Source organism: Boeremia exigua, assembly GCF_020726555.1.
Source record: "Boeremia exigua strain MPI-SDFR-AT-0100 chromosome Unknown C7974scaffold_11, whole genome shotgun sequence".
NCBI lineage: Eukaryota > Fungi > Ascomycota > Dothideomycetes > Pleosporales > Didymellaceae > Boeremia > Boeremia exigua.
The window spans coordinates 590,899-616,172 of NW_025763528.1; the positions used below are offsets into that span (position 1 = coordinate 590,899).

Consider the following 25,274-nt stretch of genomic DNA (forward strand, 5'->3'; position numbering starts at 1 on the left):
AAGGAGTAATGTTATCAATCGCTACCAATCCGCGCATCTTGAGGTCTCCAAACAGTATGCCACGACTGCATTATCCGTGTGACTTCAAGTGTTTAGAACCGAAATATGAGGCGACGACATAAGATAACGGATTCATGGTCCCCACCGTCGTGCTGGCACTAAGAGGTCTTATCATCCACGAACATATCGGCCTTGAGAAGGAACTGAACATGACCCTGCTTGAAGATGTAGTCGCGCTCCTCGGCAGTCAGTTCCCTGTGGCGCCACTCACAGGCTTGACCATGCTCGCACCTCTCGTACGTAAGGAAGTGTGCGAAGCAAAGCCCAAGATCCCAGGATAGTCCACCGCCGTACATTTCTGGGCCGACCTTACCGCTGCCGTTCTTGTGGATCTGCTGGGAGCTATAGCCGTGGTACAGAAGAGACCGTGGGGCATCGACAGGGCGGCGAGTCATCGCCACTGCCAGGCGCTGACGCTCCTGTTCTCGCGCGACTGAAGTGGTGTACTGTGGTGGGACCGGGGAAAAGTTGGCAAGCCTGGCTTCGAGGACCGCGATTTTTCCATACAACTCGTTGTTGGCCCTCTCAATTCGAAGCAGGTTCTTCGTTAAGCCGTTGTTTTCCTTCTGAGCTTCGATAAGCGCCTTTTGTAGATCGCTGTTGTCCTTCTCAGTGAATAGGTGGGCCCGGACCTTGGCGGAAATGCTCGCGTTGCACTGGGTGATGACTTCATGGAGGTGCAGTATCTCGGTCTCGTGCGTGTCGATGCAGTTATTGCGCATTGCTCCCAATGCCTGAATACTCTCGGCCATTTGATTGATCCTGGCCTTGTTCGAATCAACTACCCTCATTAGTCGAGCTTGGTCTGCGCCTTCAACGGAGCTCCATTCGCCGTCGACATCCTCAACCTTGCGCCTTTTGGAATTATGTGGATTGACGCCTCCAGTGAATTGTGAGGCAACTGGAGCTGCGTAAGGTATTGGGCTGTCATGACTACGAGCGGTATCGAAGGCTGTGACTCCATCCGACGCTACGGAGTGGTAGCAGTCATTGTTGTTGACCGTGGCATGGTTGATGTTAGTCAAGCGAGGGAGTTGCTGCGCAGCCGAAGCAAAGATGTGAAGAGCACTGCAATCGACATAAGAGGTGCTAGGCAACATCGCGCAAGGCGAATCAGATGATAGGTGCGGTGGTAGTGAGTCGGACTCGACGGCCAGCGAGTTGAGCAAATCCTCGTCCCCGTAGATCTCGTCTTTATCAGATACCTCAAAAGGAGATGAAACTACCGCATGATTATGACCAGAGCTCGGTACTGAATAGAAGTGTCAGTATAGGCTGCGACAAAGCAGTGATATTGAGAAAGCTCACAGAAAGACATGCTGACGGGTCTTGAATAGGTTTTGTCTGTCTTGATCTGGCAAAAGTCCTGGTGGCTGTCACCAAGCAAATCTCTGCTGAATCGTGACTTGCGACAGTTGTACTGATGGGTTAAAATGTTCGGGAGCAGGTTTGTTGCCTGGAAACGTCGGCATTTGAAGGGCCGGTGACTTGAAGTGAAGGCACCAGTGACAGCCGTCCGAAGGCGGTTGGACCGACATATCAGCAACAAATCATGCAACCCACTTCGAAGAGAACTGGAACCGAAGATAACAAAAAGGGTGACATTGTCAAAGGAAAGGACGCCTAGCGCAAGAGGTATATCGAATCGAAGCAAACCAGAACCAATACCACAACCAAACACCGCACCGAGCCCCCAGCCTCCCATACTAGACCGTCCTACCCGGCACCACGATCAGAAGAGCTGAGAGATATGCCTTTCCTTGACCAGCCCAAACTCATCTATTTCACTCTCCCCGCTTCCGCTCCTCTTATGCTTATCAACGTTGCTGCTCCCGATCCTCGGACTCTCAGCGCCCAACGTCGGTGTCCTGCCACCAATACTCGGGCTGCTAGCTGCACTCGCATTGGTGTTGCTGCGCTTCCGGAACACGAGTCCGAGACCCCAGCCGCTGCCCATGCTGGGGCTAGTGATAGACGAGGCGCCAAAGTAGGTCTCGTTGGGGCCAGACATCTTCGGCGAACCGAAGGAGGATGTAGTTGACAGAGCAGGAGAGGCAGCTGGAGATGCACCACTTCGACGAAGAGATGAGGTGCCCAGGGAAGGCGACTTAAAGAATAGCTTCTCGGCAAAAGATGGGCCGCGGCGAAGCTGGGGACGTTGGGCTTTTTGTGCGTCGGCTTCGGCCATGCGAAGAAACATGGCTTCGCTCATGGCGAGGCGGTCGAAGTTGTCGAATGTAGACATGTTGAGTGTATAGGTGGTGTAGACTAGGGTGAGGTGTGTTGGTTTGTTTGAGATGAAGGTAGAGACTGTTGTCAAACAAGAAGATTATTGTAAAGGAGTGACTGTCCTGTAGAGTTCCGGCTCTGAGGATGGTTAATGAAGTCTTGCTTGGGGGTTGAAAGTACTGAGAGTATGCAATGCATCATATACTATTTTGCTCCTACACAGTGCGAATCGGTGCCCGAGGTGTGCCTGCAACCGAGCAGCCAACGGGCGCCGCTTGACAGACCCCAGGCGGATGTAGTGTCTCAGCATACACAGCTTACCAGTAACAATAGTTCGGACTACGTGTAAGTGTGGGGATGGCTGTTCGGCTGGAACCAGGTGTGAACCGTCGGACTTCCCTAACAGGGCTGTGCTTATCGTTTCCGAGTACTACCTACCAGGAGACGCTCCGAACAACAGGACTGGAAGGAACCCATGCTCCACACATGCAAGTACCTATCTTGACACTATATCGGTCGCTTTAGGAGCACTCGACACGGACACTGCATGTCGGTTGTGCACATTCGTGTTTGGCGCTTGCTGTTGTGCGCCAGGCTGCGTGCCGTCTGCTTACATCGGAATAGACATGCATCGACGGGACAAAGCACGTCAACAGTCAAAATTAGCGACGGCCTGAGCAAACTTATACGCGATGAAACCGATCTTTGAGGATGGGCGTCGCTGTGTCGTAGGGCATGTTCGTGGAATGATGGGAGGAGACGTGACGTCGACTTCGGGGTTCAGCGACCCTGCACCCCATGCGGCCTAGGCTCGGGAAATGATAGAACGATTCCAACCATCGTACACGCCATGAGGTCAATGCTCGCCGAAAAGTCCGCTGCGTTCGGTCGTTGATGGGTGCCTTGTTTGAGCAATGTGCGCATCCAAACCGTTGCTCCCCGGAAGAATCGCGTTCTGGTGAGAGGAATTTCTCTTGCTCGGATTTTGTAAACGAAAACGAAAACGATCACGGCATGGTTGTTCTATGCGTGCTGTCCCCACTGAAGGTTGCGCTGACGATTTATCATGTCTATCTTTCTTTGCGTCGCCTGACACGTGGACGAGAAAGTTCCGTGTCAACTTTGGTAATGGGGGGGGGGGGGGGGGGGGGGGGCTAGCGGGACTTACTCCCGGCGCTAGCTGGACCTTCTACCTGACCCTATGATGGGCCAAAATTCCGTCACACTCTCCAAACAGTGTCAACATTTGTTCGTGAATCTTGTTTAGACTTCAACTTGTTCATGTAGGAAAAGTTCCACCACTCAAAATCAGGTGAGGAAAATTCCTGTCACCCAACGAAGGCAAATGTCTTTCAACCAACGACTTCAATCTAACTAGCGATCGGGGCCTATGCTCTCAGCCTCCTTCGTTCATCACGGGGTGTCGCTTAGGTTAGGGCAGGATTGAGATGTTCAGTGTCAGCAATTTTGATACTGAAGTCCATGAATGTGCAGGTTCAAACGAATTGCAGTGACAACAGACGTGATGGTGATTTAAAAAGGTCGATGATCCGGGTTAGATTAGGCGGTAAAGTGAGATACTAACGTAAAGGTACGATGAAGTCTTTGAAATTTTACGTTGAACGATGTCGAGATTACTCATTAGTGCAAGGTGAGAGATGTCACAAGATAGGTAGGCATTTTGAACTCAGTAGTCACACAAGACGGAACTTTACCACTGCGTAATTTCAACGCTAAGGGCGATGCTTTTGGGATGAAGTGAAGTGAAGGGTGCCTGAATATGGTGAACCTGCCAAGCTTCTGATCTCCCTATATCGACGGCTTTCCTCAACACGATTTGGCAATTCAGAACAACATCGAGATGCACGCGTTCGACCAGAACGATCAACTTTGCGAGGGATCTGCGCAAAGCCAAGGCGATCGTATGGACGTTACAGCACACTACACTCCCAGATATGTAAGTAAGGCTACTCGGTTTGATAGACCTGTGCCTCAACATTGGCCAGAATCGCCCCCCACTTTGGAGTCTGCCCGGTTTCAGAAATCCCGGCACCGGCGTGCACTCTCCAACGTCCGTTCCTTCACCCTCGCTGGAATCATCGTCGTCCATGACGCACCCAGCCACTGATCAGCCAGCAAATGTCATCGAGCAGCCAGCACACACCCAACGACCCAGCCCGAAGCGCGGGTCGCTCGACAACTTCATTCAACAACCTCCCGAAAGCACTGCGAAGCACTCAGATGGCACTTACGAGCGTCTGGAAGCCGAGATCGTCGAGCTGGCGCAGGCACTCCTGCAGAAGGAGAATAGCCTGCAAGCAGCCAACAAATCAATCCGTGACCTAGCAGCCTGGACACTGAGGGAGCGAACGCGCCTGATGACTACCGCACTACAACAACGTCCCCTGCGCGAAGATTACGAGGGTATGCTGCGTCGCCGAGATGAGCAGGTCGTGCATCTTCTGGCCTTGCTCCAGGAATCCAAGCTGGACCACGCACGAACGCTGGTGCGAGAAGGCGCGTTCATAGGCCGTCCTGCGTCAAAAGAGAGTGTGCAAAGGGTCAACCAGATGAGGACGAAAGTCGGACTGCCGCCGATAAATCAGGATGGCGCCCTTGAGGCAGTCACTGCGGTTAGCGCAGCCGACGATGCGGTCACGCAAGACCTGGGGATGATTCTCAATAATCATCAATATGCAACGGCGTGGAATGGCGTCTACGGCGATACGCTTGGTAACAACAGGCGTGAAAGTCAGCCTACCGAGGACGAGGAGGGTGCATACTCGCCTCCAGCCTTCCTACGTGCTACGTCAGTCCTTGGCCAAGTTGACGAGATGATTGCGGAGGAGCAGGGTAGACTGGCCAATGCTTGGGTGTGAGGTGATTAGTGTTTGTGATGGATTGATGCGTTTTTCACGCGTTTCGCGAGTGGCGCAAATGAGGTAGGTGTGAACGAGACAAAAAAAATCCGGATACATACACTCCGGGCATGAACTATGAACTACTAGACATGACGATAGGAACAAAGATTCGCCGTGACAAGACTCATCAAGGACTAATATCTGGCCTTCATCGTTTAGGCAATTTCGCTAGCTCATTCACCTCGTCTGGGTCTTCACGAACCGCCGGTTAGTCTCCCTAATCACGGTTCTCCATGGATGCCAGCTCTCAAGCCGACGTTCTAACTCCTAGTCTTAAACCATGGAGCTGTGGTCGCAAGCAGTCCCCAGATGAAATATACTGAACATCAGAAGATGTACAGTGCTCAGAGACAGAGGCTCCTCGGCCTGTCATAGGAAGTTTCATGAGTCCAGAAGGTGCTTGAAGTAGTAGGCGAGCTCGTCGTTGGTCGTGGCGTGGGCATCCTGGAATCATATCCCCTCGTGATCTAGTAGGAGTTGGAGAAGCTGCTGTTCGTTGGAGCAAGCCAACACGGATACCTGTCTCTCAAGAGAAGGCACGAGATGCGTGCACTCCGCAGACAGAATGTCTCAAACAGCGACCCAGCTCCCGCTCCAGATTCCCTCAGTCTTGCAACCCTCGCAAGTCGCATGGTCGCACCCAGTGGGCTTGGTAAAGTCGTACTCCTCCCATGTAATTACCTCCTCTTCGTCATCCTCACCCATAACCACATCCTCATCCATCTTATCCGTATCCTGCTTCACCGCAGCCACCTCAACCACTGCCTCAGGCACAACGGCCTTTTCTACCATGACCTCCTTCTTCTCCCCTTCTTTCCCCACTACGTTTCCAACCTTCTTAAATCCGCCGCCAATCTTCGTGAACCCCTTGCCCAGCCCGCCCGCAGCACCGATCTTCGTAAATCCCTTGCCGGCCAACGCGCCCTTACCCTCCAGCGCGCGCAGCTCGACGCCCTGCTTCGGCTTCTGGCCTTCGGCGTCGTTACTTGCGGTCAGCTTCTTCATGTCGGCCAGGCGCTGGCGGTGGTTGTGGTCGTACGACCGCAGGTGGTTTTCGTAGTCGAGTTGGCGCGGGTAGCCTTTGTCGCAGATGGTGCAGTTGAAGAGGCGCATGGCGTTGGGGACGGGATTGTTACGGGGCGGCATGGTGATGGTTTTGAGTTGTTTTGTGGTGTGATTGTTGGAGTGGGAGTGTGTGATGTGGTGTTGCGTGCAGTCGCATTGGTATCTGACGTGAGGCTCAATGGCCCTGCATGACGATTGGCACCTCGGTTGGAACCACCGGACCCACACCGCATTCACCGCCAGTGGCCTATCAACATCGCTCTAATCAGCAACCTCGTCTCCAACACGACAATGGCGTCACAACCTCCGCCGGCACTGCCGACACTCGACGACGAGGAGGCGGGCGTAATGGGCCTGACTGAAGTCGAGCCTAGCCCTGTCGACGAAACACCTGCTGAGTTGAAGGACGGCTACTTTCCATCCGCCAGCAATGAGAAAGACGAACAAGACTTCGGACTGCCACGGAGAACAACAACGACACTAGGGCTAGGAGGCAGTCATGGCCCGGTATGGTGGTGTATGTCTACCAACAGAGAAGTCTCTGAGACCTCGAGAACTGACACGCGACAGTGACACGCATCCAAAAGTACTCCTCGTACGCCTTTGGCATCTTCACCACTTTCCACATCGCCAACACCGCTCTCATTCCTCTCATCACGCGCTCCGTCCCCGAGGCAAATCGCTACCTCCTCCTCACACGGCCATACTACCAATCGACGCTCGCCGAGCCACTCGTCGTCGCACTGCCCCTTCTCGCGCACATCACCTCCGGCGTCGCGCTGCGCCTCTACCGCCGCCGCCAGGCGCTGCAGCGCTACGGTGCCGAGACACGAACAGACAAGCGCTCGATCCCGTGGCCCGCGCTCAGCGGCACCTCGTTGCTGGGCTACGTGCTGCTCCCCCTCGCCGGGTTTCATGTGTGGACTACGCGCGTGCTGCCAATGTACATGCACGGCGACAACAGCCTGATTTCGCTATCTTATATCAGCCACGGTTTCGCAACACACCCCTTGATCTCGTTCGCAGGGTTCTCAGCGCTCGTTGGGGCTGGCGTGTGGCATTTCGCGTGGGGTGCTGCGCAGTGGATGGGCTTGAAGCCGAGTCAGGTCAGCCCGTACTCGGAGAATAGGCAGCTGGAGAAGAAGAGGAGGTGGTATGGGATCAATGGAGTTGCGGCAGTGGTTGCGGGGCTGTGGCTTGCGGGCGGGCTGGGTGTGGTTGGCAGGGGTGGCAAGACGGCGGGGTGGATTGGTAAAGAGTTTGATGATCTGTACAGGTATATTCCGTTCATGCACAGCGCGTGAGGACTATGGTTCTAAGGGGAAGAGATTGAGCAAGATGAGGATCGCGGAGAGTGGAGCACGCGTGTATGATTGGATGATTGGTTGCATAAACAGGCGAGCGGCATTGCTTGCTGGTTGTTTGGTAGTATACCCCACGAATGTCACGATAGACTTAGTCTGCACGCTCAACCGTTCTCGTCCGGCAGCTGGATCGGCCCAACGGCAACAAGGAGCAACTCAGGTATGATGCAAATACGGCGGAAACAACAAGGTCACAGGCTCAAGACAAAAACATGGCGTGGCGCTGACCTAGCCTCGCGTGCCTCGCGTACCTCGCTCTTCGGTGTTTAGACGAATGACCGAATCGCCGACTCGCCGACGGCGCAGCCTCGAACGCTTCAGGCTCTCTACCACGGAGCCTGGCAAGCCTCCGACTCTCAGAGCCTGACTTGGCTGAATGCGTAATGAAGCTCGGGTGGGTAAATTGATTGCGAGTCCCCGAGATCTGGCAAAAACTTATATGTTGATCCCCCAGCCCTGATTGAAGTTCCAAGACATTCACGTTCCACCTCGCTCATCCAATCACGACTACATATCCCAAAGTGATCCACAAACTCCTAATACAATAACCGACAATCAAGGTCAGTATCCTTTCATTCATCATATTCCAATATGTACTGACTTTGAGCAGATGCCAGGACCATACCCACCCAGAGTGTGGGCATTGGGCGGCACACCCAACAAGACCGTTGACATCCCCGTCACGGCTGTCTGTCTTGCACTCTATGTATGCGGCGCAGCGACTCACATGACAATTTTCCAATTGAATAGACGGCGAGGCTACAAGTTTCTGTTTAATGCTGTTCTATTCGGTGTGTCCCTCGTTGACTTCCTTCACCTCCACACACACTAACACGCAATCAGGTTTCTGCATGTCGCGCATCGTAACCTGCATCCTGCGTCTCGCCTCAATAACACACCCGCTCAACATCCGCCTCGCCATCGCCGCACAGATCTTCACTGCTGCTGGCGTCCTCTTAGTCTACGTTATCAACCTCTTCTGGACCCAACGCATCGTGCGCTCCCTCCACCCCCATTTCGGCTGGCACCGCGTCCCCTCGACGATCTTCAAACTGCTCTGGCCTCTCATCGGTCTCACCCTCGTCATCGTCATCGTCTCCGTCGTCCAGTCTCTATACACCCTGCGCCCGCGCACCCTTACTATCGACCGCTCGCTACAACTCTACGGCACCACCTTCCTCGCCATCGTGTCTTTCCTGCCCCTCCCCATCCTTGCCCTCTGCTTCGCGATCCCGCGCACAGAGCGCCCCGACACCTTTGGCACCGGCCGCTTGAGAACCAAGGCCGCCGTCCTCGTCACGGGTGCCTCCCTCGTGTGCCTTGGTGCGAGCTACCGCGCCGGCACTATGTGGCGCACGCCCGTGCCGCGCAGCCAGCCAATGCCGGAGTACTACCACAAAGCGGCGTTCTACATGATCAATTTCGGCGTCGAGCTTCTGACTGTGGCACTATACGCAGTTGCGCGTGTGGATTTGCGGTTCTGGATCCCAGATGGTGCGAGTGGGCCTGGGAGCTACGAGAAGGTGGAGTCGGTTGAGCTTCCCGATCCTGAGAAGGCAGGGGATGCGTGATAAGGGGTGAGAGATTTGCGACGATATAGGAAAGAAGGCAGGGAGACGGCGAGACGCATTGCACACACCGAAGACACGAATTTTTTTCTGTCTGGTGCTACTTAGATACCCATTGAAAGCGTAGACTGTAATATACACTCGAATCCACACATACACACATCTACACTTCTTGCTCTTCGACCCCTATTTCGTCAGTCTCAACCGCGCAAAATCATCTTGAGAGCCTCCCCTCACCCCCGAGCAATAGGGACTCACAAAAGCATCCAGCAAACGATTCCCTTCGCGACAATAGAATGAACATGTACTATGAGCATAAATCGCGGCGAGCCAGAGAGCGAAACACTGTGAGTGTCGCACAGGCTGCGCGGAGGTATGCCGAGGGGTTGATCCTCAGTACATGGAGGATTACCTTTTGATCCTGCGCCGCGTCATCCAATGTATGCGATTGGAGTCAGTTCAGACATAGTGGAAGAATAGCGTGATATTGTTGTTGCTGACGAAGATTGAGGTGGGTGGGTGGGGAGTGGGGCTGGAGAAATTGATGTTGATAGCTGGGTACAAGTGCCGAGCGGTATATCGGTGAGGTGGGGGCCTGTGTTTTGGATGAGTGAGGTTATTTTGTATGTTACGCGGCGATGTGTGAGGGTTGGGGAGGATTGTGACTGGATTGTGTGTTTGATGTCATTATTTCGAGATACCTGAGAGGACACAGGCTAGTAGTCAACATACACCCGTCCCTCCAGTGGCTGTAACGTCTCGCTCGTGACCTTACCATAAGAACTGACAAGCACCCTCATGCCCCTTACATCGCGCTCAGGCAGATCATGTCTCTCCGTTGTGAAATTAAGCACCACAACCGCTGTCTTGTCCTCGTAACGCTTACGGTACACAAATGTCTCCTCACTGTCGGGATCCAGCAACTCGAATTTTCCATACACAAACACATCTTTATGCTCCCTCCGCAGCGCAAGCATCGTTTTGTAGAACCCCAGCACGCTCTGGGAGTCACCCTCTTGTAGCGCAGCGTTGAGTTTGGGATACTCATCGTGCACCCGCATCCACGGCTTGCCTGTCGAAAACCCTGCGTTTGCACTGCCATCCCACTGGAATGGCAGCCTTGCATGATCGCGCGCCATGAGCTGCAAGCCCTTCGCAATACGCTCCTTGCGCCCGACATCTACGCCGCTGTCGTCCAGTCGCACGGCCTCGGCCCAGTAATTCTGGCTCTCGACATCCTTGTACTCGGCTTCAAGATCCCAGTGCGACGGTGCGTTGACCATGCCAATCTCCTGGCCCTGATACAGGAACAGCGTGCCGCTCTGTGCGGCAAGCCATAGCGCAAGCATTTTGGCGCTGAGGGCCCGCCACTCAGGTGAGTCGTGGGCGAAGCGCGAAACGGAACGGCCGTTGTCATGGTTCTCGTTGAAGACGGTAGTCCAGGCGTCAGTACCGTCGATCATGGTCTGCCATTTCGTCACGATGCGCTTCATCTTGGCTAAGGTCCAGGGCGCGAAGTCGTACTTGGATGTCCCGCCCGGGGGGCCTTGGCCGAGGTGGGTGATATCGAACTGAAATACCATGTCTAGCTCCTTTGAGCGCGCTGAGACATATGGAATGACGTCCGACGGGCCCGGGCAGAGCGAGAGTTCACCAACGGTGACAAGAGGGAGATTATCGTATGTGCGGTAATGGCTGAGGACTTGGGTGTTCATTTCTTGGATGAACTCGTGGATTCGCGGCCCGTTGCACCACTTCTCAGGGGCCGACTGGGTGAACGATGTGGGGTCTGTGATGGGCGCGTCGGTGAAGGGCAGCACTTTGGAGTATTTGTTGACAGTGTCTATCCGAAAGCCGTCAATACCTTTCTCTAGCCAAAATCGCATTGCTGAGTCGTATATGGCTTTGCGGCATTCCTCATTCTCCCAGTTCAGATCCGGCTGGGTTTTGTCGTATAGATGTAGATAGTACTCCTGAGTGGGCTCGTCCCATGTCCAGGTTCCGCCTGCAAAGTATGAGCGATAGTTGGTTGGTGGTATCCGGTTTCCTTGATCGTCGTATCGCGCAGGTTCCCAGAAGTACCAATCTCTTTTCGGGTTGTTCTTCGAGCTCCTGCTCTCCTTGAACCAGTTATGCTGGTCACTTGTGTGGTTGACAACCAAATCCAAGATGAGCTTCATATCATACTTGTGGCAAGCTTCGATCAGGTCCTCAACATCTTTGACTGTGCCATATGGCGCATATACATCCTCGTAGTTTGAGACATCGTAACCCATGTCTACCTGAGGCGAGTCGAACATTGGCGAGAGCCATACGACATCCACGCCCAGCGACGCAATGTACTCGATCTTCTGCAGCACGCCGGGGATATCACCCCAACCATCACCGTTGCTGTCTTTGAAACTTGCTGGATAGATCTGGTAGAATGTTGCTTCCTTCCACCAGACGCGCTTGTGGTAGAGGGGATCAGCATGAGGGGACATATTGCTCAATTCGTCTTTCAAATGCTCGCTCTAGGCTCTATCATGAAGATATTTCTTGCATCAAAGGTGTACACAAAGATCGAGTGGCGATGAAGGCTTGGACAAGGTGAGAGGTGTTTGGGAGGAAAGTAATGAAAGAAGCAGGAAGCGTGCATGTGTGTTGTGCCGAGCTCCGTAGATAGGGACATCATAACCACTAGCTATTCCCGGTAATAAACTTCAGATTGTGTGGACAGGTTGAGGCTGCGCGTTGGTTCGTTGTGATTCAAGCGATTCGTGTGGAGCCCCGCAGGACGATGCCTCCGACTTGGCCCCGCAAGGCCGACTTGGCTCCGAGATGCTCCGAGTCAAACTCCGATCACGTTGAGAGATCTGGTCCCACTCTACAGGCACATTCGTGCAGCTAGTCCCTGTCAGAGTTCGTCAAATCAAGTCCTTGCGATGCTTTGAGCATAGCCTGAGGTATTTCGATGCTAAAATGTGAATCATGGGGTACTGCAGAAGGAAATTGTGGAGTTATTGCTTGACCCCAGGTTTGCCGTCCAGAAGATGGACCAAGTTCGGTAACGATCATCCCTGCCCGCATGGTCGGCATAAATATCACACGATGCCTTGACGATGCATCAACAGCCATAATTGGTATTTTTCCTCCCTCGACATCCTTCAATCCGTCATTATGGCAGACAAGGACGTCCAGCAGCCCGTTGCGGCTCATCTCGTCGCTCCTAACGAGGAGGCACAACATGCCGCAGACGACGAGAAGTCAATGGGCTTGCTGCAAGCCATTAGGTTGTATCCGAAAGCTGTTGGCTGGTCGGTCGTTCTATCGAGCGCACTGATTATGGAAGGATACGACCTTGCTCTCCTTGGGTCGCTCTACGGGAGTCCCATGTTCAACCAGAAGTATGGCGTTTTCAACGAAAGGACTGGCAAATGGGCAGTGCAACCAAGCTGGCAGAGCGCGCTGTAAGTCTGAGTTTTGGACGATTCCCGACGAAGATGCTGACTTTGGGTTACAGGTCTAACGGTGCTCGTGCTGGAGAGGTCATTGGTCTACTCATCAACGGCTTCGTCAGCGAGCGCTTCGGGTATCGCAAGACCATGGTCGGTGCTTTGATTGCAATGACAGGCTTCATCTTCATCTTGTTCTTCGCTCCTAACGTGCAGACTCTTGTCATTGGCGAGGTCTTCTGTGGCATCCCCTGGGGCATGTACGTGTTTGCAGAACCAGGATGAAGTTTGGGTGCTGACATCGGACAGGTTCCAGACTCTGACAACTCAGTATGCTTCTGAGGTTGCACCCGTACAGCTGCGACCGATCTTGACAACTTTCGTGAACATGTCAGTTTAGCCATTCACGATACAACCTTGGAACCTTCATGTTAACACTGGGCAGGTGTTGGGTGATGGGTCAATTCATCGCAGCCGGCGTCAATCGAGCGTGCGTTTTGCGCCAAGATCAATGGGCTTACAGAATTCCATTCGCCATTCAATGGATCTGGCCGCTCCCTATTGCCATTGGTGTAGCCTTGGCCCCGGAATCACCTTGGTGGCACGTCCGTCGCGGCGATAAGGCTGGTGCGCGGGCTGCGCTGCTTCGTCTCACTTCGCCAGGCAGCGATCCGAATTTTAATCCCGACGAAACTATTGCTATGATTGAACATACCAATGAAATGGAAAAGAACATGAAAGAGGGCACGAGGTGGAGAGATCTCTTCAAAGGTAGCGATCTCCGCCGCACAGAGATTGTTTGTTTTGCTTGGATTGCTCAGACCATCTGTGGTACGAACATCATGGGCTACTTGTAAGTTGCTTCATCTGTCCGAGGTTACAAATGACTAACACTTGTCAGTGCCTACTTTATGCAACAGGCCGGACTGCCCACAGTACAATCGTTCAACATGTCGATGATCTCGCTCGCACTGGGCCTCATCGGTACGATGGGCTCATGGTTCCTAATGCAGAAGCTCGGTCGTCGTACTATTCACTTCTCTGGAGCTTGTACATTATTCGTGCTTCTCATCATTGTTGGATCTTGCTCCTTTGCTGGGAATGACGCTTCGAACTGGGCTATTGGCGCTGTTCTTATTGTATTCGTCTTCGTTTACGACTTCACGATCGGTCCAGTCACCTACTCGATTGTCGCCGAGATGCCATCGACCAGGCTGAAGTCAAAGACTATCAACCTCGCTCGAGCACTATACAATATCTCCAACATCGTTGTCAACGTCCTGACCAACTACCAGCTTGGTAGTGGAGGCTGGGCTTGGGGGGCGAAGACAGCCTATTTCTGGGCTGGCACCTGCGGATGTGTAGTTGTATGGGTGTGGTTCAGACTCCCAGAACCAAGGGGCCGGACATACGCTGAGCTTGATGCACTATTTGAAGGCAAAGTTAGCGCGAGGAAGTTCGCCACCACGCAAGTTGATCCATACGGCCGTGGCATCGGCCTGGAGAAGGTTGATGGAAAGGACGGTGCGACTCCCGAATGGAAAGAATGAAATGTCGCTAGGTAGCGCATTTTCAATGGTGATGACTTCGAAGAAGCATCGCTTGAGGATCACACTTTTGGTGAGATCTATCGAATTGAGACTTGCCTGATACTAGTTAGATGAATAATGTTTCAGAATACGTACTAGTTCTAGTGATCTCAAAACATCACGTGTTGTTTTGGTGTTGGCCTCGATCAAATTTCCCCGCACGGTCATTTTTACGTCCGCGCTCCTCCGTCCAACTCAAATCAGGCGCGCTGTGGAGTCTCCTGCACATAACATGCACGAGATGGACCCCGTTGTGCAGACGAACATCGACAATCCGAATGGCGTCCACGAGAAAAGTGATCCCGAAGGCATGTGATGCTTGTCGGCGCCGGAAAGTCAAATGCAATGGGCTGCAGCCTTGCTCGGGCTGTATGTCGGCGAACTTGACGTGCACCTACGATTCACCAAGACGGCAGGGAGGAAATAGAGGGATCAGAGCCACTGTTCTCAATGAGCTTAGGAATGGTCAAGCACAGTCTACTGCAGCTACCTCCCCAGCTTCAGCTCCGGCGGAGTCGACTTGCTCACCTCTAGCATCCCCCTACTATGCGGAATCATCTTTCGTACAAGCCTGTGTAGGCGCATACATGCATCGAATATACCCGGTCGTTCCCATTCTAACTCCTCATGCCTTGGAGATGGAGGTGCAGCTGTCCGAGACCTCGGCCGCGTCCCGCCAGTTCGTCCTAGCCTTCTGCGCTTACGTTGCGAATTTCGGGAATGCCCTTGAGGAGACGCCAATTGATCAACAGGTCCTATCGAGGGCTAATTTGGGACGGCAGAGCCTGGAAGAAGCGCTTCGGGTGCAAAATCTTAGACGCATTACCGACCCCAGTCCCAGATCGATGTTTATATCTTTCTTCTTGTATGGTGCATATGCTGGACTTGGAGACTATCAGCAGGGCTGGTTCTATCTTCGTGAGGCGACAACTATCTTTACTATGCTGAGGGCAGACGCGATCAGCTGGTATGATCAGAGGGCGCATAGTTGCATGTTCTGGGTCCTCCTAATTTCCGAAAGGTATTGCGGCCTAAATAATACGTAAAAACTCTGCTTACATTGAAAAGGTCTCACGGCGTAAGAAGAAACAGGCCAATTACACTCCAAGTCACGCCATCCAGCCCTTCACTCAGCAGCACACATGCTCCTAGCCTTGAACTTCTTGCTTCAGTATTCCAGCCACTTGATGAGATATTCTTCACGGTATGGAACGGTGCAAGTAGTGGCTGCAGTAAAGAGTGGCTGCTTGAGCTTGAGCGTAATGTCCGAACAGCCCTACCGCCTAACCTTGAAGTATCGAACGAGGAGATGGCGAATCTGCGCGTTTCCCAGTTTTGGTTACGGATCAAACTTTGGGAACTATTCCCGCGCTTCGGTTATCTATCAACCGAATCGTTCTATGAGTGCTTGACTTTCAGATACCCAATAGCTGTTGCGACCGATCTGACTATCCTCGCAATTAAAGTGCCTATTGCAAGCCTACAGGTCCATGGGGTTGGCATGGTAAGTTGAGTCCAATCCCGGAGTTTCATGAAGCTGATCAGTTAGACCGAGAAGGTGTTTGATATTGCCTGTGCCGTTGCGGATGTTCTTCCTTTCATATCGGTGTCAACTTCTCAGGTAAAGCTTGGCCCAGTTGACTACCTGACACAAGTTGTATCCTTGCTCGCGAAGCTTCCAGGCGGCGCAACCAAGTTCGTCCCTCTTCTTCTCGCCAAGATCAACGAGTTGCGCCCGGAGCTGATTGATACTCTCTGCGCGGCGACACAGCTGCCTCTTACCGCCTTCAACGACCCCATGAGTCCTGACACTCGTTTCGTATACGAAGAGGAAGTAGGCAGAGGGCTCTATGCTGATCTCAGAAGAGCGGTATAAATCGCACAGGACTATGGTCATACGGACTAACATCACGGCATTTCCGAGTTCATCAGCAGCCACGCCTGCAGCCCCGTGGGGAGTATCGCAAATACAGGAGTGCCTAGATACATCAGTAATGGGAACACAAGAGCACACCAATCAGCGCTGCTTGTAAAATATGCCACTGATGAGCAACTGCCTTAGAAATCTCCAACTATTTTGAGATGCTGACAGCCAAGGAATGTTTCAGCGGGACGCGGGTGTTTGTGCTCGGCTGCTGACGATCCGGGAAGGCTGCGCAACACGGCGATTGGCTCTGACGTGCCCCAAAACAACAAGGCTGTCAGCCGCTAAGAATTTGATGATGGGAAGCACAGCTCAGCCATGCTTCGCCCGAAATTGTGTAAGTTTAGGGCAATTACAGTGGCTGGGACCATCTTGTACAGCAAAGCAACGGTATCAACATTCTCTATAAGATGCAGTGGGCATCGCCATACAGTATTTTTTCCATCACACCATCACACTCACACATCCACACCCACTACAGTTCGATTTCTCCTTTCCATTTCTTTCAGTTTATCTGTCTTCTATCTTCTTAGAAAACCCAGCAAAATCACCCAAAACCATCAATATGCAGTACTCCACCGTCTTCCTCTCCGCGCTCCTCGCAACTTCGGCTCTCGCCCAGCCAACTCGTCGCTCAACCTCGATCCGGGTCCAGCTTTCCGGCCCAGGCGAGCTCGCCACCCAGACTGCCTTCGACGAAGGTGTCCGTCAAGCTAAGGGCCCCCAAGGCTCTACCGGCCCTTACGATACCGTCGCACTCGAAGTCGGTAGCGGTGTAAAGCAGCAAGGTCTCCGATGCCAAGTGCGCAACGAGCGCAACGAGCCCATCGTTGTACTTCGCGGCGCCAACCGTGATACCACTTTCGCCGACGGTGACGCTGGATCCTGGCGCTTCGAGAGCGGCGCCCAAAACGTCGTTGCCATCATCTGCGACCCCGCCTTCGTCAAGGGCACAGCTGCTCCTGCCACTCCCAGCCCTGCCGCCCCCGCTGCTACACCGGCCACTCAGCCCCGCATCAACGTACGCATCTCTGGCCTCAACGAGTTCGCGTCCAACACCCAATTCGTCCAGGGTGGCCTTGTTCGTGAGGTCCAGCGCGTCAGGGGCACCGGCGTCAACCAGTTCGAGCTTACTCTCGACCCTGCGGTCAAGAAGCAGGACTTGAGGTGCAGGGTCTTCGACGTTGCCGGCAAGCCGATCACTGGTAAGCGCGGTGCTAACATCGACACCACTTTCGCGGATGGCGGCAACGGCCCCTGGAGCTTCATCAACAACAACGGTGAGCCCATCAATGTCGACACCTTCGCCGTTGCTTGCGACCCGGCCTTTGTCAAGGCTGCCTAAGTTACTCCAATTGTACGAGGAACGATTCAAAGCATGAGGACATGGTTTTAGATTCTGCATAGCGATGGGTTCTGGGCATATTTAGACTTTGTTTGATTTTCTGTACTTGCTTTCTGGTTCTAATATTCACTCCTTGCGCATAGCGCTCTATTTGTAATTTATAGCTTACAATAGTATCACTCTTTTGCTATTGCAAACAAATGTCTACTGGATGGACGTGAATCTTGTTGCCAAGTTCCACTCCTATCGCCCAGCCCGTCACTTCCTGACTCACTGATCTACCTTCTGAAAGCTAGTTATATGAAATCTCGATAAGGACTCGGGCTCTTGTTCCTCGTTCCGAAACGCGTCACTTCTGAAATACGTTTTCTGCGTATGGAAGGCTTGAAATTTGAAATGTAGCACAGGAAGAGTCGTTCGATGTTTTCTTGTCTTGATATAAACAGAGGAGTTCATCAGTGACCAAGACTAGACGTCCCTTACTCAGTTAAGTGCACTAGTATTATAAGTGCACTGGTATCAGACTGCTGTTCTTATCTCACGTCATCTCATTTCCGACATTATGGCCTCGAACATACAGTCAACATCTAAATCATGTACCGATAGCCCTTCTGCAGCACCCTCGCAGCCGCGATATCAATCCCCTCTGCCTCCGCCGTCTTCCTAAGCTTCTTCATATCCTTCTCTGTCAACTCACCATCCTCATTCTCCATACGAGCCATCTGCTTATTCTGGCGCTCAAGATACAGCTTCATAATCACAAAGCACGCCAAACTCAGAATCTGCAGACCAATGCACACACCCAGCGCAGGACGGTAATGCGGCTTGGAGCTGGGAATGTACGTGAATGGCGTCCAGATGGATGCCGAGTTGCCGATACTGTTGATGAAGGCCAGCGCAGCAGCGCGCTTGGCGGGCGGGCGAGGAATCGCATTGGAGATCCAGGCGTAGATTGTGCCGTTTTGGGCGAATACGAAGTTCATCAGGAAGAAGGAGAAGTAGCGCGGGCCGAAGTCGTCGGTGAACATGAAGATCAGGAAGCCGATGATGGAGATGGCGACTGGGTAGGCGAGGAACCAGAAACGTTTGCCCATGCTATCGGAGAGATAGCAGTGGCCGTAGGAGTAGAAAACCATGAAGACGTAGGGTGGTGCGACCAGAAGCAGGGAGATGATGCGGCTATATCCCAGGGTTTGTGTGAGGGTAGGGAAGAAGTTCTGGAAGCCTGCTGAACCAGTGATACCCATATAAGCGATGGCGACTGACCCGATTAGGTTAGCGTGGTATGGTGTGAGTGAAGATGAGGCTTACGGATATATGTCTTGGGATCGGTAAAGGCAAGCTTCATGCCTTTGATCTGGCTCATACCGCCTGCCTCGTCAACATCTGCTTCTGCGGCATCGATTGCTAGGCGCCTGATGGCCACGCGCTTCATCTCCGGTGTCAATCCATTCCAAGTCTCAGGGAAATCGGGCAAGATGAATATTGCTGCGATACCAACAGCCATGGTGACGGCACCTTCAATGATGTAAAGCCTGGAACAATAGCATTAGCAGACAAACAAATCCCCTTTGTGGGCACAACTTACCATTTCCAAGCAGCCAGTCCAAGCTTTCCATCTAATCCACTTAGGATTCCCGCTGCAATGAGCGTACCGAATGCGCCCGAGACCAGTGATCCAGCGTAGAAAATCGCGTTACGTTTTGCCAGTTCCTCCTTCGTGTACCATTTGCTCAGGTAGAACAAAGCGCCCGGAAAGAACGGTGCTTCGACAATACCGAGAATGAAGCGTGCTGCCACGATGCCCGAGTAGTTGTGCACTTGCGATGTTACGCAGGACACCAAGCCCCAAGCGACGGTGGCGCAACCAAGATACCAAGACGGTCGGCCAACCCAATTTAGAATGATGTTTGACGGTACCTGCATCAAAATGTAACTTGCGCTTGGTTAGCTAATACTAGATAAGAATAAGGCTTGAAGATGTCATACCCGACAAACAGGATCGAAAGACCCGTCTGGTACTGATCGCCAGTGAGGCCAAGATCTTCTTCCAAGCCTTGCAGACGTGCCGCCGCGTAGTTGTTTCTAATGTACAGTTAGAATTATTCGTGTGTAACAGCGGTATACGTACCTGTCAATGTAGTTCATTAGGTAGATGGTGATGAGGACCGGCATGATTCGCGCATCGATCTTTCTCCGCAGCTTCTTTTCGATCTCGAGCTCCTCGGCGGAAAGATGGCCATGATGCAAAGCCTCTTGACGCACTGCCTCAAGTTGCTCCGGATCGTCGAACTTCCCACCCATCACTTCGTGATCTTTGTAATCACTGCCTGTCGCCATGTCGTGTACTTATTCGAATGAAAGCTATGCAGACACTGCAAGAGAACAAGCTGTGTGACATTGCGGCAGGAAAAGGCTTGCCGAAGCTTTATAAGATTACCGCTGCACAATGGGGTAGTCCGGGGTAGCACCAAGCACACACCAATGACGGAGATGGCGGGCAGATCGGCTAGCTGGTTGGCCAACCCCGCTCAAAGCTTCGCGACGAGCACAACGACAGCCGCGCCAAGCCTGACGTACGTCTTGGTAGCATACGGTAACAGCATTTCGGCTAATAGACAAAGGTATCATTCGCTGGACGGCATGAATTTTGGGGTCATCTGGTCCGAGTTCGATGCTTCGGATTGCTGGAGGCGTGCTCATCTTCAGGATCAAGATACGTGACGACAACACATATATCCACACACACACACATTATCTGTCTAGTGTCAATGGAAACGACCCTCGGCAGTTTTCTGCTTCTTCGGGAAAGGCACAGCACCACCTGCATGCGGTCGCGCATTCGGGAGCTTGCATGCATGTTTCATCGGCGAGAACGCCGTGTCAGCCAAAGCGTGAACGACATCGTATGATCAGCATAAGGGTTCAACTTCGGCAGTTCTTTATGCATCGTTGATGACAAAGCAGGATGAAGCTGATCAGCGACGTCAAAAGCAGTATTATATTCGTAAGCGACATGGATATCTTGAACCAATGAAATTCGTGCCCATGCTTGATCTGCATCGCGGTGTGGACCAAAACGCCGAGAGTAATAGACAACATGAAAGTGAAGAAATCTTTGTGTTCATGCGACGCGGGTATCTGACTGAGTCCGGAAACGAAAGCTGACATGTAAAATGTCGATGTTCATGAAAAAGAAGGTGTACAATCAAGGAAACTTTTTGTACTCGTGGCTTACGAGTTACCTTGAGGATTATATGGCGTATACTGCGGCGGTACTGCATATTGCGCCTGTCGAGCGTAATCTTGAGGGTTGTACGTGTATTTGTGCTCCTGAGTACTCTGCTGGCTTGCGCGCTTCACGCGATCCGAGTGCTCTTCTCGTGTCTCCTCCATTGTAGGCAATTCTGCAGTAAATGCTTTTTGATCAAGTCCTGGGGAACGAGGGTTCTCAGATGGCGCGTAGGAGCTCGGACGGGAGCTCATTGAACTTTGGTAGTCATTCGAGGCTTGCGACCAGCGTGCATCATGGAGGTTTGGCGACCTTGATCCTTCACTCGCGTTTGACAGGCGATGGTCAGGCTGTAGCAGACCTGGAGATGGCTGGGTATGGTAATAATCTCCTGGCAATTCCATGACCACGGTGTTCTGACCTAGGAGCTGTCCCGGAGGAACATACCCTTGCGGAACTGGATGATGCGACTGCGAAGGTGAGCGGGCAGGTGACATGGGCATATTGTATGGCTGCAAGTTTGCGTGCTGTGGCGATGGGCCTGGCGATGCCGGTACCATGCTGGACCGATCGGCAGGGTTGAACGTCTTCAGCTTTCCCTTATCCATCATGCCCTGCAATATGCCTGCGTCCAGCAGTTCGGCCTTCTTGATCAGACGGTCGACAAAAACCTTGGATGCGACTTTGTTCTCTTTCTTAACGAAGCCAGCCATGGTCATGTTGCACTTGATCTCAATATCCTCGCGCAGGTACAGCCCCTCAGGCGGGGCTCCAAGGCCTAGCTCTCTCGTCTCTACAGCTTCACCGGGCTGATTGCCACAGATCTGCCACTTGTTGCGCATGTCTACACCGGCAGGCGCATAGATGTGTGTTTGTAAGCCCCATGGCATGTCGTGGAAACAACCCTTGAATTTGATAGCGCCGCTGCCCAATTTGCCGATGCCAGGGATGTATTGTATCCGTTGGGCTATCTCGTACCAGGTCGCATAGAATTCGTCTGACGGCGCATCTCGAGGCGCTTTGACAGGTTCAAATCCAGTGACAAGAGGATTCAGTCCAATGATTTCGCCGTGACTGTGCAAGATATCGATCGCCAGCTGTCGCGGAATGAAGGAGGGGATGGGGGTGATGTTCGTGTATGTCGTCTTCTTGCGCATCATCTTGACGGTGGCGCGATGGGAATTGAAGTGGGAGTTGTGGGAAGAGGAACGGCGCAGAGGCGCAGAAGCGAAGGCGCCGTAGGGCAGTAATATGCTGACGATCCCTGTACTACGCACCGCCCTGCATGTCAGATGGTAAGCGCAAGCACAATCAGCAACGCGCGATAACGCGTCACGCACTTAGCAGCTCTTACAGTCCGGTAAAATTGGCTGTAGACTAGCTTGTCCGCGGACGAGTGTCCGAATGGCGCGCAGAGAGGTAAGACCTTGTGAAGTGCGTGTCTAGGACAGATATGGTACGGCGGGACTTGTTCTCGCAGCGGGGTTGCTGTTCTGCGGCAAACAGTAAGCGGCGGGTGGGCGAAGCTGGAACTGTTGAGCATTCCATTCGCCAGCTGCCAGGGCGGGAACGTGGTTTAAGATCCTGGATGATGCACCGCCACCAATTCTTGGTTCGGAAACGGGCTATCCATAAACCTACTGCGCTTTTCACTGGGGGATCAACGACCCGGAAACCCAGGCACCCGGCTTGGTGCCATGCCCCCGCGATGCTCGGGCGCGTTCAAGTCGACGCAATCTTCACATTTGCTGGCTCCCATTCCGGATGTCCGTCAGCTGCACCCAGCTTGCGGTAGCGCGTTGATGACTGTTGAACGCCTATGGTGGTTGCATGGGTGTTCCCAGCCCACTCTGCCGCCATCGGCGAGCTGTTCTGAAGCTGTTCCGGTATGTTGGGTTGTCATTCATTGCTCTGGGCATGCTGATCGGAATTGACTGCACCGCAATGCGTACTACGACGACGCGTAAAGTTGTCGAAGGATAACGCGTTTTCAGAGTCTGGCGATGACGTAGCCCGGCGAAGAAGCAGCGCTTGGCACGCTGTATCTCTGTACCTCTGCGTCTTCCCTCCACAGTAGACCGTTTCTTCACGAAAACTACAATCTTACAAACTGAATCACAGATCAAATGCCTGGCTTGGGGCAAGGCATAGATGCCGCACCCCAGTCACGTGGCCATGAATGACACGGGCTGACGTTTGGGGAAGGGGGTCGAAACTTTGACCAGGCAAGATCTCCTGCGCCTAACCTCTTACTCGTCAACTACAACACAATGCATTCATGGGTAGATTGACCGCTCGGTGGAATCCTTCAATCACTTGATTCTCGCATCAAATCACATCTCAAACGTAATGCCCGCAAGAGTTGTCGTTTACAAGGTCCGGAAGAACGGTCACGCTGGGTGTCAAAACATCTTTCTGAACAAGGAAGGTCAAAGGTGGAGGTCGCAGAACTATTCCACTCCCACAACACAAGTACAAGAGACCCATTGAAATTGAAAGAGGAATGCAGTATCGTCATAGATTTAGCTGCATCGCTCTGTGCAAGAAGTGCAACCTACTTGTGCTCTGCAAGGATCATCTCTGCAGCCCTCTCCGCAATGCCGTACACCAGCGTCTGAATGTGCGCACTCGGTAATAACGGAATCACACTTGCATCTACCACCCTCAGCCCTTTCGTGCCGTAGACCTTCAGTTGCGCGTCCACAACACCGCCGTCCTTTTCCGGAAGCAGGGCAGCAGTACCTATCGGATGGTAAATACTCAATGTGTTCGCCAAAGCAAACTTCTTCCAGTCTTCATCAGTCTGCACGGCCTTGCCAGGCTCGTACTCCTCCGTCCATACGTCTTTCAGAGGCGCGGTATTAGCGATCGTGCGCAGGAACTTCGCAAGATTCGTCGCAGCTTGCAGGTCGTATGGGTGGGAGAGGTAGTTAGGGTTGATGATTGGCTTCTCGCTGATGTTGCGCGAGCGTATGTGGACGTTGCCTTTGCTGAGAGGATGCTGAACCACGCCGATGAGAGAGAAGGTTCCGATACCGAACAGAGAGGAATTGACCGCGGGGTAGCCTTTGAGACCAGTATAGCCATCAGAGAAGATTACTTCAAGCTGTGGTACCGTCGAGCTTTGTGGTGGGGAGAAATAGCTCTTCTTTACTTTGTCGACCGCTGAAGTCAACGTGGTGTCACCTTGAACCAATGTTCGGAGTCTGGCTGCAGTATCATTTGATACGATGTCCCATGGAAAGTATGCATAGCCGCTGGCGGTGTAATCATACAGTGACACCTCTCCGGCATTATAGGCCGCTAGTTCGATAGCAGCGCGGGTCGAGTTCCTCAAGACGTCGAACGAAGGATACGATGACGAAAGTTGGTATGAACTTTGGATACGAATGTGATCCGAAAGATTCTCGCCTACAGCAGGAAGACTCCTGACGACCGGAATACCCATGCTCTTCAACAAAGTTGCGTTACCAATACCAGAAAGTTCGAGCAGGCCAGGAGTTTGGAACGAGCCCGCGGAGAGGATGACCTCCTTACGAGCCTGTACAGTTGTTCCATCTTCAAAGGTGACACCGGTAGCTGTTTTGCCTTTGAAGTTGATCTTTGCCACACGGGTATCGAGTCTGAGGGCAAGGTTATCGCCCGAAAGCTTCAGGTACTCAGGGGCGTATGATCGAGTGTAGTTCGGGCTAACGTTATTGGGCTGTGTGCTTACACCCACAGGCTGCCCATTGAGCGACTCTCTGTTCGTGATGAGGCCGAGCTTGTTTAGAGTAGGGATCCAGGAGGCCTGGTGTTTTGGAAAGATTCGGCTTATCAGAGTCTGAATAGGACCGCTGTTGCCAACGCCTTCCACTCCATACTCCGGAGAAGGTAAGAATGTCTCGGCCTTCAACATGGCAGGATAGAGCGTCTTCCAGTTCCAACCCTTATTACCAAGCTTCTCCCACGCATCGAGCTCAGCGATGGAAGTACGATCCCACGTCATCAAGTTCAACGCACTGCTGCCTCCAAGCACCTTTCCGCGGTTTTGCGCAAACGTACGGTTGTTGGCATTGGTTTGCGCAACAGTCGTCAGGTTCCAATCGTATTTTCCACCAAGCGTGGAGCCCTTACGTCCAGGAATATAGATACCTGGTTCTTGACGTCCATCAGGACCTGCTTCGATCACAAGAATTGTGCTGTTGGGGAGGCCAATGCTGATGCGCGACGCGACAGCGAGCCCGGCTGTTCCGCCACCCACAACAATCTGTGTCCTCGTCAGGAAAGCACCATACAAAATTAGAATTGCCTCACAAAGTCGTACGCATCAGCGACATCCTCAACGACTGTGGCACCAGCTTGCGACACCAGTCCAGCTACAACAGGTAACAGAGCCCAGAACCGCATAATGTGTCGTTACGTTGGCGGGCAGGAAAGACGTGCTCACCAGTGCTCAACTCACCTTCTATTCATATAAGTATTAAGCCCTAGCACGAAAGGGCCGAGCTACTGCACCTCCGACTGCAATATCGGAATTAAACCTGGATCATAGAAGACGAGC

The 25,274-nt window shown here is 52.8% G+C and overlaps 11 protein-coding genes across 11 annotated transcripts; 5 read left to right on the forward strand and 6 right to left on the reverse strand.

Annotated features, from left to right (window-relative positions):
* Positions 1-58: 58 nt before the first annotated feature.
* On the reverse strand, positions 59-493 carry C7974DRAFT_401844 (uncharacterized protein). The gene has a single exon (XM_046142633.1). The coding sequence runs from the start codon at positions 453-455 to the stop codon at positions 159-161; it is 297 nt and encodes a 98-aa protein (XP_045993279.1). The 5' UTR covers positions 456-493; the 3' UTR covers positions 59-158.
* Positions 494-4,150: 3,657 nt separating this feature from the next.
* On the forward strand, positions 4,151-5,168 carry C7974DRAFT_416606 (uncharacterized protein; the record flags this gene model as incomplete). The annotated part of the gene is made up of 2 exons (XM_046144000.1): positions 4,151-4,246; positions 4,296-5,168. The coding sequence occupies 2 exons, from the start codon at positions 4,151-4,153 to the stop codon at positions 5,166-5,168; spliced, it is 969 nt and encodes a 322-aa protein (XP_045993280.1).
* A 612-nt stretch (positions 5,169-5,780) lies between these two features.
* C7974DRAFT_379382 (uncharacterized protein) lies at positions 5,781-6,356 on the reverse strand (the record flags this gene model as incomplete). Its single annotated transcript, XM_046140460.1, has 1 exon — positions 5,781-6,356. The coding sequence occupies one exon, from the start codon at positions 6,354-6,356 to the stop codon at positions 5,781-5,783; it is 576 nt and encodes a 191-aa protein (XP_045993281.1).
* A 210-nt stretch (positions 6,357-6,566) lies between these two features.
* Positions 6,567-7,579, forward strand: C7974DRAFT_318475 (uncharacterized protein; the record flags this gene model as incomplete). The annotated part of the gene is made up of 2 exons (XM_046138655.1): positions 6,567-6,792; positions 6,846-7,579. 2 exons carry the CDS (start codon positions 6,567-6,569, stop codon positions 7,577-7,579), a joined length of 960 nt encoding a protein of 319 aa, XP_045993282.1.
* Positions 7,580-8,249: 670 nt separating this feature from the next.
* Positions 8,250-9,210, forward strand: C7974DRAFT_319148 (uncharacterized protein; the record flags this gene model as incomplete). Its single annotated transcript, XM_046138697.1, has 2 exons — positions 8,250-8,430; positions 8,483-9,210. The coding sequence occupies 2 exons, from the start codon at positions 8,250-8,252 to the stop codon at positions 9,208-9,210; spliced, it is 909 nt and encodes a 302-aa protein (XP_045993283.1).
* Positions 9,211-9,872: 662 nt separating this feature from the next.
* Positions 9,873-12,180, reverse strand: C7974DRAFT_401852 (glycoside hydrolase superfamily). Its single transcript, XM_046142634.1, has one exon. The coding sequence runs from the start codon at positions 11,688-11,690 to the stop codon at positions 9,924-9,926; it is 1,767 nt and encodes a 588-aa protein (XP_045993284.1). The 5' UTR covers positions 11,691-12,180; the 3' UTR covers positions 9,873-9,923.
* Positions 12,181-12,366: 186 nt separating this feature from the next.
* C7974DRAFT_319089 (uncharacterized protein) lies at positions 12,367-16,106 on the forward strand (the record flags this gene model as incomplete). The annotated part of the gene is made up of 8 exons (XM_046138689.1): positions 12,367-12,656; positions 12,710-12,901; positions 12,951-13,031; positions 13,087-13,494; positions 13,543-14,129; positions 14,435-15,251; positions 15,299-15,734; positions 15,780-16,106. The coding sequence occupies 8 exons, from the start codon at positions 12,367-12,369 to the stop codon at positions 16,104-16,106; spliced, it is 3,138 nt and encodes a 1,045-aa protein (XP_045993285.1).
* Positions 16,107-16,472: 366 nt separating this feature from the next.
* On the forward strand, positions 16,473-17,499 carry C7974DRAFT_379387 (uncharacterized protein; the record flags this gene model as incomplete). The annotated part of the gene is made up of 2 exons (XM_046140461.1): positions 16,473-16,491; positions 16,664-17,499. The coding sequence occupies 2 exons, from the start codon at positions 16,473-16,475 to the stop codon at positions 17,497-17,499; spliced, it is 855 nt and encodes a 284-aa protein (XP_045993286.1).
* Positions 17,500-17,792: 293 nt separating this feature from the next.
* Positions 17,793-19,955, reverse strand: C7974DRAFT_45519 (putative MFS transporter). Its single transcript, XM_046145953.1, has 5 exons — positions 19,631-19,955; positions 19,489-19,584; positions 19,088-19,435; positions 18,811-19,034; positions 17,793-18,760 (listed from the first exon to the last, which is right to left on the reverse strand). The coding sequence occupies exons 1-5, from the start codon at positions 19,837-19,839 to the stop codon at positions 18,087-18,089; spliced, it is 1,551 nt and encodes a 516-aa protein (XP_045993287.1). The 5' UTR covers positions 19,840-19,955; the 3' UTR covers positions 17,793-18,086.
* Positions 19,956-20,700: 745 nt separating this feature from the next.
* On the reverse strand, positions 20,701-22,038 carry C7974DRAFT_45561 (uncharacterized protein). Its single transcript, XM_046145973.1, has one exon. The coding sequence runs from the start codon at positions 21,889-21,891 to the stop codon at positions 20,734-20,736; it is 1,158 nt and encodes a 385-aa protein (XP_045993288.1). The 5' UTR covers positions 21,892-22,038; the 3' UTR covers positions 20,701-20,733.
* Positions 22,039-23,285: 1,247 nt separating this feature from the next.
* Positions 23,286-25,120, reverse strand: C7974DRAFT_416615 (uncharacterized protein; the record flags this gene model as incomplete). The annotated part of the gene is made up of 2 exons (XM_046144001.1): positions 23,286-24,980; positions 25,028-25,120. The coding sequence occupies 2 exons, from the start codon at positions 25,118-25,120 to the stop codon at positions 23,286-23,288; spliced, it is 1,788 nt and encodes a 595-aa protein (XP_045993289.1).
* Positions 25,121-25,274: the final 154 nt, after the last annotated feature.